The sequence below is a fragment of the Poecilia reticulata genome, linkage group LG9, assembly GCF_000633615.1.
Source record: "Poecilia reticulata strain Guanapo linkage group LG9, Guppy_female_1.0+MT, whole genome shotgun sequence".
Classification (NCBI taxonomy): Eukaryota; Metazoa; Chordata; class Actinopteri; order Cyprinodontiformes; family Poeciliidae; genus Poecilia; species Poecilia reticulata.
In genome coordinates this window covers 10,520,498-10,532,676 of record NC_024339.1, presented here as the reverse complement: position 1 = coordinate 10,532,676, position 12,179 = coordinate 10,520,498, and the positions used below count along the sequence as shown (strand labels likewise).

Sequence of the window (12,179 nt, the reverse complement as noted above, 5' to 3'; positions counted from 1 at the left end):
TATATATAGACGTATACGCACATGCACATCCACTCTACCATGATATGCTACAAGGCCATACAGGAACCTCTGGCATCCGTCGTCCACAGATCGCTGCCAATAAACAAGTGCTATGATTGGCTGGAAGCCTTGCCCAGCAGACCTGCCCTATATTTCCTGTTGACATGAGCTGGATTGACATTAACCGCTTGCCGTCTGCAATACGGGACAGGAGCAGGGCTGAAGTCGAGCGGGGTGTTTGGATTAACACACAAATAACATTTAGTCATCCATTCCCAGATGCCTGAAATTGGGATTTTTAAGGGGGTGAATCACTGTGACTGCAGTAAATAAACAGTTCACTGTCAGAATGACCATGAATGTGTGTGCCAGAGTGAAACAGAGGCAGAGTCAGATGAGAGTCCCATGCTAAAAGGCATGTAGGCGTACAGGCGCATGGCCCTCAGCTGCCAAGTGCCTGGGGTGCCTTCTCTGCCATGACCCCCCTGGCCTCCCTGCAGCTCCCATCTCCATCTGCCCGTCCCAAGCAATCGCTCCTTCCTAAGCGGCCTCCGCTGGCGCTTTAAACCCTCTGACCCTACCTGCTTTCTGAGAAATACATCAGCAGCAAAAATCTCACTTGTGAAGCAGAGCAGTAAGTCATGGAGATCGCCATAAAACCTGACTGCTGCTGCAGCCCATGTCAGATGGGTCATGGAGCTATTATTAGCGCTGGAGTAGAAGTCATATGCAGCGGCTCAAACATTGCTCTGCTGTTTCAGGGAACATGGCTCATCCATTAGTAAAGAGTGCAGTGCAGGCCGCGCACGCCGCTCAGTCGGCTCGGATCATCAAATCTTAAAGCAGGAAGATTATGCCGTACCTCAGAAATCTGCAAGCAGCTGCAGCCTTTCATAAAACAGCTGAGGAGGAAACATAGACCTCCAGTTAGTGGAGATGCACCGGTCAGAGATTTACGGTCGATTTTTGTTTTCTTTGGAAAGGTCCAGTTTCTCTATAAACTATAATTAACAGCACTCTGAGTTTCTATGTTCAAGCCTTTCTGACATATACAGAAAGGCCACTGCACTGAACCCCATTGAAACCCTCAAACCAAATATTGATTTCTTATCTCTTCCTGAGTTGAAATAGTAGTACTGGTGTTTCTAAATTAATAAGAAGGTGTTTTCTTTGCATTATTTGAGGTCTGAAAGCACTGCATCTTTTTAGTTATTTTCACCATTTCTCATTGTCTATAGTTTATAGAATAAAACAACAATGTTCATTTTACCATTTACATATAAGAAGTAAAATCAGAGAAACTGGTCATTTTAAGTGGTCTCCTAATTTTTTTCCAGAGCTGTATATAAAGTCCTCAGTCATTTATTGCTGGAGAAAAGCTGATGTCACACTTTGTGTATTAGTGGAGATGAACTGATTTGATATGGCTTTTATCTAGGGCTGAAACAATTAATCGGATTAATTTTGACGAATGAATTATTCTAATAATTGTTAACAAATTTAGTCATTGTTAACTGGAATTTATAGACTCAAAAAAAATGAAAGAACAACATATTCAGAGCAGCAATTAAGCCAAAACTGAAGAAAAAAATATAACTAGCATTTAAAATAAAAAAGAAAACCTCTGTATGTAAATTTGTTTTAACCAAAACTGAAATAACAGTTTCAGCTTAATCTGCTTCAAATTCAGTTAAAAAAAATCTCATATTAATTACCTTTTGCTAACCAATTATTAATCAGTTGATCCAAAAATAATAATAATAAAAAAAAACATCTGCACCCCTTGGAACAATTCTGAAAATCACTGTTTTAAGAGCTTAAAACAAAAAAAGCATCTTTGATTTCCATTAATATTCATAAATTATCTTAAGTTTCTTCTGTTTTCTGGGGCTTTAAATACTACACAGACTCTGCTTCAGAAACTGCATTAATTTGCTTTAAACATTAACATTACAAAGCTTATTAGCGTTAGCGTGTTAAAGGTGAGAAACGTATTACTTTATGGTGTAAGTAGTCTGATCTTTTGAATTTTTAACAATTATCCCTGACAGCCTCACCTCTGTGGTGCATTACCACTGTTATCAGAGAGTACTTTCATAAATCTGTCTGCGTGGATTTAATGACATCTGAGCAATTGTTTCCAGAGGAAATTAATACCCACAGTAAAAGGTTAACTGACAGACACAAACAGATATGAGCAGACATTCAACCCCTGTTAAAATGCCTCTTTGACCACACTCTACATTTACACACATGCACAAGACATTCGTGCGTGTGCGCGCGTGTGTGTGTGTTTGTGGGTGCATGTGTGTGTAGCAGTGTATTGTCAGTGGGGTGCCACCTGGCACAGCCGTGGCTCTGGGTCTCCGGTTGCGGGCTGCAGAGGCAGCAGGAGATTTACACCGGGCGAGTGTTGGTGTGAGGAGCGACAGTGACCGCCGCGGAGCAGGACGGGTTTACGTCACAGTGCTGCCTACACCGGGCTTTACTGCCTGAGCACAGCGTCCTTTGCAAGTAGGACTTCATGCCTGTTTAATGTGAGCAGTATCCTATTAATATACAGTAAAAACATTTGATGTGGACAATTATGTCTTTCTTGGAAAACACAGAAAGAGAGCATTAGTAGCGATAGTATCGCTACTAAGAGATAGGAAGCTCACACCAGTCCTATCTAGTTAATTTATTTATTTAATCGAACTCTAGTTTATTTGTCTAGAAAGTCTGGTTCTTTTGGGGAGGTGTGAATGCAAAATTGAAAAAAATTGAACTCTGGTCCACCTAAAAAGCTCGGTCTTAGTTAGGTTGAAGTGAACTCTGGTGCGGTTCAAAAGAATATGTGAACACCAAGCAGACCAAAGAGACCTCTAAAAGACAGGAAGTGGACAACAGTGCAGGGCATTCTGGGAAAACACAACCAAAAAAAAAAAAACCACACACGAGTCTAACGGTAGTGGGAGAAATAACTCGTGGTCTTCTGACACTACTTCATTTTTGTTTACATTTTGTGAAGAAAGAAGTTGCGCTCAGTGTCTTCTTCTGAGGTTTTTGTGTCATGTGCTTTAGTGGTTCTTGTTGCAGCGCCACCACAGGCAAAGAGGGGAACAGGTTTTTCAACTAGTTTGTATTGTTTGACATAGCACAACATAAAAGCCAACCGCAGCAGCTGAAAATGTAACAAATGTTGCAGTTTTGGTCCTGTATTGAACTGGTCTAAAAGGTGTGCCTGAGAGTGACAGAAACTTTTTCTACACTACAATAATCCTTCGAGGAACATCATTTTAACTGAAGGGGATCAGAAATATCCAAGGTTTAAGACTACAGCTTAAGCTTAAACATACGGTTGACTAGAGCAGGAAATTTATTTGAGTCCTACTTTTTTAAAATCAATACGTCATCAATTCTAGAAATGCCTCCATGCAGACCAGCAAGATCAAAACCCACCCAAAATTTTGGGTGGGTTTGGCATCGTAATACAACCACATAAATACAACAGAGAAGTAGATGTTGAGAATCAAGCTGAAGTAAAGCTTAAGGGTTTTGTTAGGAGAGAGGCTACAAAATCATTGTTTTCAAAAAGTTACATATTCTTTATCAAAGGAAAACACAACCGGGTTCCTCAGCGTCTTTCCTGTTAATATTCCAAACAGTTCAACAACAATGTGTCTAAAAATATTGCTTTAGGGCTCATAAAAGACCATTTCAAAATGGAGGCGTGGTCAAAATGATTTTAAAAAAACCACCAAAATCTGAAATCTAACCTTTCGGCAGGATTACAGTCCATAAATGATTAAATCCTTACTTTGTTTAATCTCTTGGAACGTATTGCGGATCTTTAATGAAGAAAACATAATGTGATGGTTTTTGTTCAGACTTTGAATTTGCATCCTTTTTTACTTTTTACTCCTGGACTTATTTATACATATTACATCCAGTATTCAGGAACTAAAGTTTCTTGTATTCGAACAGAGAGGCGCTCTGGTCCCATAGAAACTGGCAGCATTCAGCATCTAGTGCAGTTTACTCACAGTAATTATCCACAGGTTACAGACAGTTGAGTGGCATTTTGATATTTGAATGATTAACTACCACGGTGTTTAAACTGAGTCAATCCATAAAAAATAACTTTAGTAAGAGACTAAAGAAAAACTTCAGAGAACAGAAAAAAATCTGGGGCACCAGCCACAGATTATGGGACATTTTTAAGGTTTGAGAAGCTTTTTGAGACAAAGTAAGTCGTTTTCTTTTCACACCACTTTTCTACCACAAACGTCTCGAGCCGTCCCCAGCGGCAATGAGCACGCTCTGATGAAGGCCATAGCCGCCGTCGGACCCATCTCCGTGGCGATAGATGCCGGTCACGATTCCTTCCAGTTCTACAAGTCGTGGATCTACTTTAAAATAAAGTAGCGTCACTGGCTGTGACTGCAGAGCTTTCAGAGCTACACCACAGCCGTGGACTTCATGCAGCCTCTACATTTACCACCAGGAAAACCCCAACTCCAGAATGCATCGTGTTCTGACTGCATAATAACATCCAGGGATTACATGTTGAATTATACACTGAAATAAGTTCTTACCTCTTGCAGATAACTTTTTGGTGTTGATTATTTTAGCGGCATACTCCTGCCCTGTCGACAGCTTCACACATCTGCGCACCACTGAAAACGCTCCCCTGCAAACAACAAACAAAATATGTTCTTATTACTTTAAGGAAGATATTTTCAGATTTTTATCAACAGCTCATATAATATTTATGTCCATCAGGAAATCTCCACTGTTTATCAAACTTTTGCTTACATGCAACTTCTTCAGAGCCTTAGCTAGGGTAATGTCTCCAGTTTTTGCTGAGAATACTCATGTTAATACACACGACGGATGACTTACTGCAGCTACAAGCAGGCTTAATATTCCTCAAATGTAACTGTGGAAAGTTACATTTAAAGACCAAGCTGTCCAGATTTATCTGCTTAATAAGCTCCCATGAGGAGCCTCAGAGCCAGTCAGCATGTTCTAGATAATGTGCTCACATGTGGATGGTGAGACGTGCAGCGAAAGAAACAAACACTTCTACTGTGAAACTACAGGAGCAAACAAAAGAGCAAACAACTCAAACGTAATATTTGACGTGTTCAGAGAGCCTATTTCTGCAGAAAATGTGATATAATATGCATTTAGTCATATAGAATAATTTAAAAATGCTGAATATGAGCTGCGTTGCACTAAAAGCTGCACAGCAAACTCTCAAGTCTCTAAATAATTTCTCAGCCTCGGCCGGCTCAGATCAATCTGGCCGGTCTGGCTTCCAATGGGTGTTGACAGTGAAAGGTTGAACTGTGACACTGGGTTTCACTTCCAGACCAACAAGGTCAAAGGTGAAAGCTGTGGGACCAGATGGACTGAAACTCAGACGAGGCAACGCAGAGGACTGAAAGTCTTCTGTCAGATAGCATCAACTATTATTACAAACACATAAACCGTTTTGGATTAAACAGTTCTTCAATAACAAAATAAACAATAATAATAATAAACAAAACAGTATAGAAAAGAACATGAATAATTATTACAAAACAGTATTAAATGTGCTACTTCATAGCTACCATAAGAAATGCAATTGCACTCAAAGACAGCAAATAATAACTACATCCAATCATGCATCATCTTTACTGATAACACTTAGAGAAAGAAAAAAAAAATAGCTCAAACTGCAGACCAACAACCTAAACCACTGGTTTCTGAGGTTTTTGAGCATCATTAAAGTTAATCATAATCAGTGCAAAAGATTTTTTTTTCAAAGACAAACAGTATTACAATTACTTATATTTTTCAGTAATTATCCATCCTGATCAAGCAGTTTTCTATTGTCTGTAATATGTATTATAAGTACTTCCACAATATAGAAAAAATGTAATGAATCAGGTCTTATTTTGACTCCAGGGACACAAACTCAACAGATGTAACCTCAGATCTGTATGTTAAGGAACAAACATATGCCTTCAGAGATCAGTGGTTGGTGAATCACAAATAGAGATGGGCCAATCAGTCAGAAAGATTGAAAAAGTTGAAAATTTTTCCATTAATCATCTATATTCTGTGACCAGCAGGTTAAATAATAAAAAATCTTTGTTCCTCTTTATTAAATGCCTCAGAACAAGAACTCCCACCATTTTCATAAATGCAACCTCTGATAGCGTTTGAGCTTCTGCTGCGTGCACAAATATTTAGTATGAAGTGAGTATTACATTACATTTTTTACATTTTTTAGACATATTTTCTAACTCCAAGATGAACAAACTTGAACGCTTAATAGATTTAAGCAAAGAATTTGGTCAAATTTAGTCAAAAATTACCAAAAGTCTCTCAGAGGAATCCTGAAATTGCTTAGATTTGGGGGAATGATCACTGAACTCCCAAACATTTTGTTGCAAATAATCAACTGGGTGGCAAGAAATGTGATGAGAGGAAAAAAAGAAAAAAGACATAAATGAACTGGGTTTGACGCTACCAGGAAGCCATTATCTTCCAGTTCTGCCATTTTCCGTAACTGCAGCCTACCTGGGGTGTCTACAAGTACAAGTTGCCCAGAGCGCAGAGACATGGCCAAGGTAAAGACGGCTGAAACCTGACCACCACTGATCAGGACACATAAGCTGAACTGGCCAGACTGGGCCAAGAAATACCTGAAGACAGATTTTTCAAAGGTTTTATGGACTGATGAAATGAGAGGGACTCTTGAAGGACCAGATGGATGCCAGCAAGGTGAAAGTGGGGTACCGATATGCACTGGTATTATTAAAGGTGACCTGGTTAGACTTTTTTGGGTTGAAGATGGGTTTGTAACCAACTCCCATGTCTAAAATGACATTTTCTTCAAACAGAGTTGCAGGAAAAAGTCAACATCTTTCAGAAAGATGATGGTTTTTATGCATCGAAGTTCTGAGTAGCCATTAAAAACAACAAACTTATCACATGAAATGTTTATTGGAATGTGTGGAGATTTTTGTTTTTGACTCTCACTTAAACATATTGAAATAAAAAAAAAAGGTGATAAAATAATAGTTGCTCAATAATTGCGCACATTTAGATATTCTCCTAAAAATCCCAAAATGACTTTTATTTTCCGAGATAAAAATCTACTTTTTATCGAAGAAAAACCACCAGCAGAGCAGCGCACAAATATTTCACAACAACAGTTGTTTGACAAAATCTAATTGATAACCAGCGTTGTTTTAAAGTGAAAACGTGTTATATTAGCTGCAGAACTCACTGTAAAAACTTATAATGAACGCCACTTTCTAGCAACTGTTTCAGGAGTTTGTTTATGCCAATTTGTGTAAAAGAAGAACTGCTTGTAGACAGCCAAGGCTGATATTATCTGTAGCAGGCGCACAAAGTCACGAAGCTTAAATGTCACAAGTCCCACATAGGAAGGAACAGCAGCCAAAAGTGGGAGCACAATAATTATCTCTCCTCAGATGCTTGGTATTAGTATTACAGAGTCATGGATAACATTATTATCTCAAGGCCAAGCCACTTACACCTGAACTCCCTCCTCTGAGATGGATGTGACAGGAGGGGTAATTATAACCATTTGTCAAAAACGACTTGTAGAGCAGGATTAGTGTCACTCACACAAGATCAAAGCCTGGCTAATAGGTTATATTTTCTTTTCTTTTTATTCAAGAGCCAAAGCTGAAGAATAAGAAACATTCCCGGCAGCCAGAGTTATTGCTCCTGGGAGAGGAGCAAGCTTTGCAGCGGAGAGCGTGTTATTATCCCCAGGTGGTGTGTGTGGAGTCACACTGGTGGACAAAACTATTTATGCTTGTCAAATGACAAGAAAAATAACTAAGATATCATCTCTGTGGGGAATACCAGACGCCTGACGTGAGTCTGAAACATTTATAATAACAAGAACAAGCTTAGATTCACACTGGCATAAAAAATTTTAATCTACAAGTGGGACTAATTCACCTGTCATCTAATTATGATGTTCAAAATGACTCAAAAACACATCAACATGAATTCAGAGAAAAAATACTTTTTGTGCTCTTCTCCTGGACTACATTTAAATTAAACAGATTATTTTATATAAACGTCTTTTCCAGTCACTGATTCTCCTAAAAATATCATCAATTATTCTTGTTTTGGGCTGTAAAGCTGCTTTTGATATAGCCTAACATCCCAATATTTTAAGGTTTACCTTCCTAGCAGCAGGTTTCTGTCACCCTGTTTCCCCCTCAGCGCCTGTCTCTGGTGGAGTTCCCCAAGGTTCTGTTCTCGGGCCAATTTTATTCTCCATTAACATGCTCCCTTAAGGTCCCATTTTTAGGAAATCTCTTCATGCAGATGATGAAGATCAAATTACTCCAGAAGCACATTTTTCAATGCTAATTGCATCTTGCCATATAAATCTGGTTTCAGCCTCTTAGCCACATTAAAGGCTAGAGAGTCATGCTTGGTTCTCATTTTGACTTGGAGAAACTATTCGCTATTCACTATTGCAGGAAACCTTTTACAAGCTAAAGCTTTTAATGAAGGTAAAGCTTTTGTTTTAACTCGGTGGGATTTTGAAAGGCTGAGCGACACACTATTCTAAGATACCAGCTTGATCATTGAAACTCTCTGAGTATTGGTGTGAGTCAGACCTGCCTTTTATGGCTGCAGTTTAGACAGAATCTAACATTTTACTGCTGAATTTAAAGCTCTCCCTGGACAAACTGCAGCATATATCCAACTAACCCCCTTCAGCCATATGTGCCCTCCAGATTTCTCAGATATAATGATTGTTTGCTTTTACAAGTCCCAAGGCCTGGACTGAAACGTCTGCAGTGGCAGCACCTGAATTATGCAGATATTAGACAATCTTTAATGGTCGCTGTGCTTAAATATTGTCTGCTTTTAATATGGTATGAATGTATTTTATTCACAAAAATGTCTGTATAAAGGAGCAAACAATAAACCGAAGCATTATTACAAATTTACTAAAAAATGTGAAAAATCCAAATGTTTAGACGTAATCATTGCTGGAATGTGTTGAGTTTTGGTTTCAATAAATAATAAAAAATAAATAAAAGGCGGATTTTTGAGATGCTTGTGCATAAATCATGAACCTTGTTGGCCCTAAAGTTTGGTCTTCATTAGAAGGTGATTAACTTTAGAAGCTTTCAGAGACATTGAACATCTGCTCCTGTTGCCTTTTAGGTGTGCAACGGACAGTCTGCACTGCTGCACTTCGATAGTCATTTTGCTCTACAAATATGAATTACATACGTTCAAATAATTTTGATATTGTTGGGATGGAAACATCTTTCTTCATGCTTCTGTAAATCATCTTTGCATACCTTGTGTACAAATGAAGCAACATAAATAAACTTGTTTTTCCATATATTTTTATCAGCCTAAATGTTGACGGCATCAAAAACATCATAAAACATTTCATAATTTAAACTTTAAATGATTGCCTTGTTCTCAATCAGACAAACAATACCAAACTAAATCTACACCCTACATTCTTTTTCTGTTTATTTCTTTCATTTTAGAGGTTATTTGATTATGCATTGGAACTTAACATTATTAAGATGCATCCCTCTGCAGCAGCAGTGTAAACAGTCAACGTCTGAGCAAACAATTACAGTAAATTACTAAACATGTTTGTCTTTTCTGACTCTTTTCCTGTTCTTACAATTCTTTTTTTTCATGTCTTCTGTTGCAAAATCGCAGATAAATAATATAAACAACAAAAACTGACAATCTATAAAGCAAACACACAATTAGAACTTGCAGAGAAAAACATCATTTTCTCTTTCTTTCCAGACCTGTGTGCAGACAGTCTGTTTTTAATTAATACACCTGCTGCAAATCCAGGTATAAAAAGGTAAAAAATGATTCTGTATTCTATTGAAAATAACACAGAATCAAGATAAATAATATCCAAACATTATTTATTTACATTATTATTTACAATGCTACAAACAATATTCACGCTCCTTTAATTTTGCCCAAAAAATTTTACATTTCTGAACTATTTTCTGACCTGTGTGAGTATAGTTTTATTTTGTTTTAAAAATCTGCACAAGAAATCAACACAAAATATCCCAGAACAGAGAAGGATCAAGGTGAAAGATAAAATATACAAATGTATGTCGATAATTATTGGTTATTCATCAACATTAATCAGATTTTTATGGCAGAGAGGCATGTGGGAAGTCATCCTCACTGAAGAAAACAAAAGAAAAACATTTCAGCCTGATCAAAATTTTCTGGTCTGAAGCCAAAAGAAAATCTTTTGGTTTCCTCATCACAGCGATTCATTTTTCCACTAATGATCTGAAGACGATCACCAAGTTAATAAAAAATGGCTTCAATCTGGGAATGTCCACTGATCCACTTAGTGTTGCCACTAAATACATCTTGTGCTAAATAGTACCATGTACTTTGCAGTGATGATGTTGTTATACACATGCATTAAGGATGCATCTAATTATTTTAGCATTCAATAATTAGATGCAAGAATAAAATCACTGAACATAAAGTTTTTAAAGTCAGGGTGGATTTCACATGCGGATTACTAATACTAAACCGTTTACCTGCAGGAAGTGCAAATAATAAAGCAGAGGCTAAGCTCACATGCGCTCCAGTAGGACTGCAGTAAAAAGGTAAACTATAAATTTATTGTTGATATTTTTCTGGACTCAAAATATATTTGTTCAAAGTGAAACAAGTAAAGATGCCAAATGCAGAAATAAAAAGATGGACTGATGAAAGTCGAAGACTGAATGAAAGATCAAAGTGAAGTATAACGCTGAAGTAATGCTAAAGTCTCAAAACAACAACAGGGATCAGGAATAAAAAGTACTCAAATTGTAATGCAATTCAACACAGATATAAAATGTTAAGCATCTTAAATCTCAAATAAAGCAAAATATGGAACTGCAGAAAGTAGAAAAGACTGATGATCAATTTTTGAGAAATTAGCGATACTTTGATGTTTTGTTTGTATTTCCTGCTTTAGGTTTTGCTTACTACTTATATGCAGATTGCAGTCTGACACTACTGCAGACTTTTAGGAAAAGGGGTAATAATAAGATACAACAGCACTGTTGTAGGAAAATTAACATCCAATAAACAATTAGATGGCAGATAAAGCAGTAGAAAATTTTGTGTTTCAAGTCTTCACACTTGGTGATACCATGATGCCTTGCTTGTGTTAACTGCAACAAAAATGAATCTTTTTTTAAAGATTTGTCCCTCAAGCAGAGGTCTATGAAAGCTGCAGTAATAATAGAATAACTTCAAAACTTCCCAACGGATATGAATTTTCTTGTTGGTTTATTATTTATACAGAAATTCCCTGTAATTACAGAAGCCATAAAAACCGCCATGCTTGCAGCTGTAGCAGATCTTTTTTTCTGCATATCAACAAATCCCCGCTCTGCGCGAAGGGCACACAAACTTAGAAAAACATATTTTCTGCAAACCGCAGTTTTCGCCTCATCACATGTGGAAATGCATTCACCTCAATTTCCCTGCTTTTATTTTTATTTCCTTGCGAAATAAACCCATAAATAGAAAATCTGCGTGCTATATAAATATGCCGAAACTTATTGGATTTAATTTGTAATAACAATACAAAATCACACTCAAGAGTGTGGCAGGGAGCAGAGTAGTTTGAAAGCTGGCATACCGAAAAAGGGCGCACACACACACACACACACACACAGCCGCTGGCCCGCTTCAGCTCTGCAGCCTTGCTGCTGCCGCCTGTCCCAGCCTCTCTGCACAGCAAACAGCCGTGCCACCGACTCAGACACGCTGACACCACAGATACTCACTTCCCCAGCTCCTCGTACAGCTGATACTCGTCCGTGAATCGCGTACAGGTTGTCGTGGCCATGGCTCTCCCCTGTCTGTCTGTCTGTCTGTCTTTCTCTCTCTCTGTTTCTTTCGCTTCTTTTCCCCTGAATCAACTCCGAAAGAATTAAGCCTCAGTTCGTGCGAAAAACGGTGTAAAAAAATTAAAAAAATACCAACGCGGGTCCGCCCAGCAGCTAGCCGGCCGTTGGAGCGGTGGAAAAAGCCTATAAAGAGGCGCCGAGAGACGGAGGGGTTGTAGAAAGACGAAGCGGGCGGTGTGGGTGTTTCTCTGTCAGACTGACTCCGCTATCTGACAGCTACCGCGC

The 12,179-nt window shown here is 38.2% G+C and overlaps 1 protein-coding gene across 33 annotated transcripts in view; it reads right to left on the bottom strand.

Moving 5' to 3' along the window:
- The window catches only part of camk2b1 (calcium/calmodulin-dependent protein kinase (CaM kinase) II beta 1), an 82,981-nt gene extending 70,802 nt beyond the window's left edge, over positions 1-12,179 (bottom strand). For 13 of the 33 annotated variants that reach the window (XM_008417849.2, XM_008417841.2, XM_008417835.1 and 10 more), the window contains exons 1-2: positions 11,832-12,177; positions 4,578-4,672 (exon numbers count right to left, since the gene is read on the bottom strand). In XM_008417849.2, coding sequence (XP_008416071.1) covers positions 4,578-4,672; positions 11,832-11,893 — 157 coding nt within the window. In that variant the 5' untranslated portion in view covers positions 11,894-12,177. Of the gene's footprint in view, positions 1-4,577; positions 4,673-11,831 lie in introns of all 33 variants that reach the window. The other 20 variants (XM_008417850.2, XM_008417814.2, XM_008417817.2 and 17 more) reach the window with 3 other exon arrangements.